This window comes from Babylonia areolata, chromosome 8, assembly GCF_041734735.1.
Source record: "Babylonia areolata isolate BAREFJ2019XMU chromosome 8, ASM4173473v1, whole genome shotgun sequence".
Lineage (NCBI taxonomy): Eukaryota > Metazoa > Mollusca > Gastropoda > Neogastropoda > Buccinidae > Babylonia > Babylonia areolata.
In genome coordinates, this window is record NC_134883.1 from 25,887,449 (window position 1) to 25,894,356 (window position 6,908).

A 6,908-nucleotide genomic window follows, 5' to 3' on the forward strand; every position below is an offset into this window, starting at 1 on the left:
GTCCCATATGAAATTTTCGCGACATCCGTTTGCGCATGTCAGCTACGTTGGCAGTTGCATTGTGGGGAAATTCCCTCCGTCACGAATGAAAACATGAAGAGCTGGTTGATATAGACGCCAGGAAGTTCACGTTTGTGATCAACTTGTCATTAATTTTATTGTAATAATATGCATCAAGAAGTTTTTTTTCTACCTTTTACATCAGTAGTTGATACCGACTCATAACGGCGGGTTTGTTTAATACCCGTGTGTGCATATTATATAACAGTGGGGAACGTTTGACTGGCCGCAACCCACAAGAAGTGGAGCAGAACTAGCCGGCATTCCATAACTTCTTAAGTCAGGTTGGTGTATTCCATCATACTCCACGCTGAAATACTGGATTTAGATTTTATCAGTACGCAGTACCATGGGTTTTTTCGACACTCTAGCCACTTGGCTTGGAATGAAAAAGAAAGAAGTCAGTGTCCTGGTTGTTGGGTTGGACAATTCAGGAAAAACTACCATCATCAATCATTTCAAGCCAAATGAAACCAAGAACCATGACATTGTACCCACTGTCGGCTTCAATGTTGAACGATTCACATCCAAATCTCTTGCATTCACTGCATTTGATATGTCTGGACAAGGTCGCTATCGTAACCTGTGGGAACACTACTACAGGGAATGTCATGGAATAATTTTCGTCATTGACAGTAGTGACAAACTTCGCATGGTGGTGGCAAAAGATGAACTGGACCTTCTGCTGCAGCATCCTGATCTGAAGAATAGGCGTGTCCCAGTATTGTTCTATGCCAACAAGATGGACTTGCGAGAAGCAGTATCAAGTGTGAAATGCTCCAACTTGATGGGCTTAGACAAGATTCCAGACAAACCTTGGCACATCTGTGCCAGCAATGCCATCACAGGAGAAGGCCTGAGTGAGGGAGTTGACTGGTTGACTGACCAAATCAAGGATCTAATAGAAAGCAGCAAGAAAAAATGAGTGGCCTAAAGGACTTCCAGAATACATTTGTATCTCTCAAGTGAGGACACCTACTTGGGATATGATACAGATGGACTTATGAATCTTATGGAGAAAAGAAATAAGGTGGTGAATTGCATGGAGAAAAGAAATAAGGTGTGAATTGCCTTTGAAAAGTTTTCTGATTGTTGTATTTTTTGTTCTCCCCTCCCAGAATTCCTTGTTTTCATTGGATGAAAAAAAGAAGACGACTGAAATACAGTATTGAAAATGCATTCAAATGTGTATTTTTCAGTAGTTTTGTTATGTTTAAGTGTTTAGTTTTTCAAATAAACCTGTCACAATTCTTTCCTCTTTTGTTTATTCTGTTAGAATTTATAGAAACATATTTTCTGTTATATCATCTGGGTTTTTTTCCTTAATGACGCCAGAGGAATGTTGTTTCTAGGAAAATTGTGTGTGTGTGTGTGTGTGTGTGTAAACATGTGCATGTGCATGCATGTTTATGAAGGACATTTCATAAGAATCTTTATAAGAAACCAAATTGAATGAAATTTAAGTATATACTTCTTCAGTCAATATTTTCATAAGCTCAGATATTTTTTTAATTAATATCTTTTAACAATAAAACAACAAAAAATCAACAACAGAAAACAAACAGATGAACAAGACTAAATGAAGAGAGGAAAAAGGCACACAAAGCAAAAAAGAATAAAGACAGAATAGAAAAGAAAAATACAAAAAGAGCAAATTATCCTGTACATGAATAACAAGGAACATCCATTCATCTAAATTCATTTGTGTATTTACCCTCAGAGCCTTGAAGGAAAGGAAAAAAAAGTAGTAAGCAAACTGATGACCTTTGGTTGATTGGTTCTGAACATCATGTAGCATACATACACATCTACATGCACATCTACATGTGTTCATAAATGTAATTATGTTTTGAATTACAGCTGCATATTGTATTCTTGTTTTTGAGTAGTGTCATAGTTAGATGTTTTTTTCTTAATCTCTTTTTACACATGCCTAACAACACAGGTTAAGCATGTTTTAACATTTCTGGAGTGCAGAGTTTCATCACTAAACTCCAAACTGATGTATTTGTTTTGAAAGAGTAATGTAAGCAGTATTTTGTAAACATTGAATGATTGATACATTGACAGTACACACAAGCATAATTTTTATCATTTCAGAAATGATTTATTGTGTTTGTGAGCGAATTTATTTCTTTTATTGTGCACTAGATTGTTTATTTATTGTCACAATGGTCCTTTTTTTTTCTTTTTTTTAATTGGTCAGTTTGTGTGTTCACAATGCCACTGTCTATAAATGCTTTGATTGGCCTGCCTTTTTCCCCAAGGGCATTTAGACATCTTTTCGGCCAATTAAACACATTATGTAACTTCTAAGATGCTTTAATCAGTTCACATTTGACCAGGCAGTCACTTGATGGGAAGAGAGATTGTAAATGTAGTATCATTTGACCATGAAATTGTGGTGGTATTGTATGTGTGAGTGTGTGTGATTTTTTTTATTTTTATTTTTTTCTGATGGGAGTGCAGACATTGTGGATCTTTTTTTGTTTTACTGAAAGTGATCAGCAAAGTCACCCCTCTCTCTCCTTTTCTCGCTCTTGCTGTGTGTGTGTTGTTTCTGCTATGTGGTGTGTTTGTAAATTTACTTTTTTCCTCTTTTGTTTTGCTTTTTCTTTCTTACTTTCTTGTGTTCCTTTCTCAACTTTATAGATTTTTCTTTATGAGAGTATGATGAAATAATGCCAGTAAGTGCTTTTTCCTTCTCCCTCAAAAAGTTCCAATTTTGATTTCAATTTTTCTCCTCTAAATTGTTTCATTTCAATGGAAAAGAAAGTACAAGTTGAAAAATTACTTCAAATTAGTGCTATGAAATTGCCCTCCAAAAATGATAATTTTAATAATGAAATGTCTTCTCCATTTTACACTGCTGTAATAGGGACACATACTATATGTTTGTGATGTTGGCTCCAGTGAATGTACGGAGATTTTTTTTCTCCTTTTGGCTTTGTACCAGCAACAGTGTATATATTATATTTAATTGCATTATGAAATGGAGTGATGGGCACAATAGCCGAGTGGTTAAGGCGTTGGACTTTCAATCTGTGGGTCCTGAGTTCGAATCTCAGTAAGGCATCTGGTGGGTAGAGGGTGGAGATTTTTCCGATCTCTCAGTGTGCTTGTGCCTGCCCCATCATGTGTATACACAAGCACAAGATCAAATACACATATTAAAGATCCTGTAATCCATGTCAGCGTTCGGTGGGCTATGGAAACAAGATATACCCAGCATGCACACCCCTGAAAGCAGAGTATGGCTGCCTTCATGGTTGTGTAAAAAACGGTTGTACACGTAAATGCCCACACGTGTACATACGAGTGAAGTGAGAGTTGCAGCTCACCAACGAAGAAGAAGAAGAAATGGAGCAATGGATTGTAACAAAAGCAGTAATTATTTTAATGCACAAACACACTGACAGGCCAGAAGAAAACTCCACCAAAAAATTTTAATGGACATTGGTCACAAACTCTCCTTGGAGAGACCAGTTCAAACTTCACACACAGAAAAAGCAACACAATAAAATAAAAATAAGGTTTGGTATTTTGTTTGTTTGTTTGATTGCTTCATGTCCAAACACTTCGTTGATATGAATCCTTGTTACACATTATTGGAGCACAGTATACCTGTACTTATCTGTTTTTTATTTTCTTTAAAATAATAAATTTTTTAATCATTTTGAAGGGTTGTCACAGTTCAAATTGGCAGATGCATCATTCTCATGTAAAAACTTTTTTTTATTGTTCACACGAAAACAGGCATGCTTTAATTTATTATTTTCTCATTAAATTTCTGATTTGTGCTTGGAGTGTGGCTAAAAAGTTATGAAGATTTTAACAGTAGTTTTTCAACATAAAAAGGTGTTTTTTGTGTGCATAGATAGGAAAGAAAAGGAAATGATTTGGGATTGTTTTTCCTTTTGCTATTAAACTGAATTATGTTTTCACCATAGATTTATTAAATAAAACTTTTAAGGGAGGGCAGGAGTGATCAAGTGAATTTGGGTTTGTTGTATTGTCTATTGTATGTGACTGTCATCAATGAAGACTGAGCTTTCATGGAGTTTCTCTTTTATTGGGAATACAATATTCTCCTGGATATGGTTGCTTTCAATTCTTTTTTGTTTGTTTTTGTTTTACCCATTTATGAAAACAGAGTGAAATGAAAAGTGTATAATTTTGATGCATCACTATGTTTATCTGCATCATGCAGAACATTCCGTCCAGTTTTCTTGGATCTTTATGAGCATTACATATCCATGTTATGAATAACATTCCTTTTTTTTTGGTGACTTTATCAATTTGTGTTTTATACACTTTGTCAAAGCCATGCCCTATGCATAATTTTTTTCTGTTCAGGACTTAATATGACATGGTTTTTCAGTGATTGTAACACTCATACTTCTCACTACCTCTGTCAGATATTGTCAGATCAGAAGGTATGTCCAGTCTTTGATTGTTCACTGACTTGTAATTAATTAATTTAAGTTCCCATTATCGGTCTTCTTTTGAAGATGCAAATGCCCAAATACTGTTTGACAATATATCCAGTTTTGTTCTGTGAATTGAGAGCATCATACCAGCTGATGTACATCCAGATTTTTGTTTATTGAAAATTAAACTGGAAATGCCTGCCAAACTTTTTGTACTTTACAGTGTCGTAATTAATATTATTTTTTGAAATTTTCATGTGTACCCACATCAGGTTGCTTGACACAGAACCTGGTTCATGTGTACATCACATGTTGGCTTTATGTCATTGATTCTCATGCATTTGTCCCCCCCCAACCCCCTCTCTCTTTGTTATTTCAGAGAGGGAATGGAATTCTGTCAGCAGTGGTCACTACATTAGAGCTCTTGATAGCCAACTTGTCACCAGGAATGTGGCTGTTTATTGACTTATTTCAGTTACCTTTTAGTAATTATTTTTTCTTCAGAATGTTGGATTTGATAACTGGATTCTCAACCAAATTTCCTGAATTCTGTCCCCAGCGCACCTGGTGGGTTAAAGGTAGAGATTTTTCCAATCTCCCAGGTCAACACATATGGGCAAACTTGTTCGTGCCTGAACCCCCTTAATGGGTAAACACATGCAGAAGATCAAATGCATACATTAACTTATGGTCCTGTCATCAGTGTTAGTGTTTGGTGGGTTAATGGAAACAAGAACCTACCCTGCATGCTCACCCCTGAAAATGGAGAATGGCTGCCTTCATTGTGGGGTAATAAACAAATGGTCATACACATAAAAAGTTACATACATGTCTGTGTGAGTATGTGTGCATGACTGAAATGAGTGATGAGCACCCAAAGGCAGTTCTCAGTTGGCGCTGTCCAGGTAGGCAGCCTGTTGTGCAAATGACTCCTTGTTTATAAATCGCATAGAGCTTGGTCTCTGACTGGGGATTAATACCATAATTATATATAAGTATCCATATCATCATAATTTGCATAGAATTGGAACACGCGATTTTCACTTGCACAAGTTTAAGCACACAAGCATGCATGCGCTTGTGTCTCATTAACTTACTTACAGTAAACGTAACACACAATGTAGAAGGGAATGGCAAAGAATAATACTGAAGGAACTGTAGTCTTCAAACTGCCAAGCACCAAAATTATTACCAAGCCTTTTCTGCTGAAATTATCTGACATAGCATTTTCTCACTGTTTGTAAAATTATCTCATTTATTTTAATCGAGGAACAAGAAAGAACAGTTGGATGTTCAGACATGATTTATTTCCTTGTGATTACCAGTTCTGTTTCTTTTGTTTACTGATGGTATTTGTAGGGATATAAATCAATGTCAATTTTACATGCCTTTGACTTAGTGTGTTGTGTGTGTATGTACACAAATGCACACAAGCGCATGCATGCTTGTGTGTGTGGATGGAAGTCATGTCGGCATTGCTGTATTTATATTTACATTTGTATTTCATTTTGAAAACATTTTAAAATGTTACATTTTGGATTCCCCAGGGTTGATTTTTCTTCAGTTATTACATGACTTTGAGTTTTCCTTTGACTTGTTTGAGTGATTTATATTTTAAAAACTTTTTCTTATTTAACTTTTGTTTTGTGGGTTCAGGTTAAACAGAGTTTTTTTTCCCTCTAAAACACAACATTGTTTTCAGATTAGTGTTTTCCCCCCATTCATTGACCAACACCTTTAACCTGATGAAATGATGTGTCAAACCTGGATGAAACTGGTATTAAAGGTGTGTGGACTTGGATCTGTGCCGTGTTTAATTGATTAGGACATGTCACACAAGTTGAAGTGTGTTTGTAATTAAGCAAACTTTTTTTGTTTAGGGAAAAAAAAGTATGAGTAGATATGCAAACTAGGTTTAAAAACCAATACTAATTTACACAGCATACAAATTGAACATCTCTCTCTCCATCCCCATCCCATCCACTTCTCTGATATCTCTCTGCATGCGTGCAGGTAACAGACAGGAAAGGGGTGTGCAGCTGAGAAAATGAAAATTGCCCTCCACTTTATAGGGTGAAGAAGTGAGTGGGGTGGGGACAGAGGAAGCAAAACTGCTATTGACAGAATCTAACAGCAACATTCTATAATTTTTGTTGTTTCATGAGATACCTTATTACTGATTTTATTTTCAGTATTTGTCTACACACACAAATGCACACATATACAGAACATATACACTCACACTTTAGCATGCATAGTTACAAAACATGATTTAAGTACAACACATAAAACACACACAGTGAACAAGAAACACAAGGTCATGTTGCCTTCAAAACCAACCTACCTTCTAATCGGCCAACGCAGTGGAAAGGTTTATTATTATTATTTTTATTATATTTTTTTTTAATAGAATTTTTG

At 35.7% G+C, this 6,908-nt stretch overlaps 1 protein-coding gene across 1 annotated transcript; it reads left to right on the top strand.

Annotated features, from left to right (window-relative positions):
• The first annotated feature begins 71 nt into the window (after positions 1-71).
• LOC143284686 (ADP-ribosylation factor-like protein 6) lies at positions 72-6,291 on the top strand. Its single transcript, XM_076591616.1, has one exon. The coding sequence runs from the start codon at positions 410-412 to the stop codon at positions 983-985; it is 576 nt and encodes a 191-aa protein (XP_076447731.1). The 5' UTR covers positions 72-409; the 3' UTR covers positions 986-6,291.
• Positions 6,292-6,908: the final 617 nt, after the last annotated feature.

Excerpts from the sequence above, each read along its gene's own strand:
- LOC143284686 (XM_076591616.1), top strand. The coding sequence starts at position 410 with ATGGGTTTTTTCGACACTCTAGCCACTTGGCTTGGAATGAAAAAGAAA.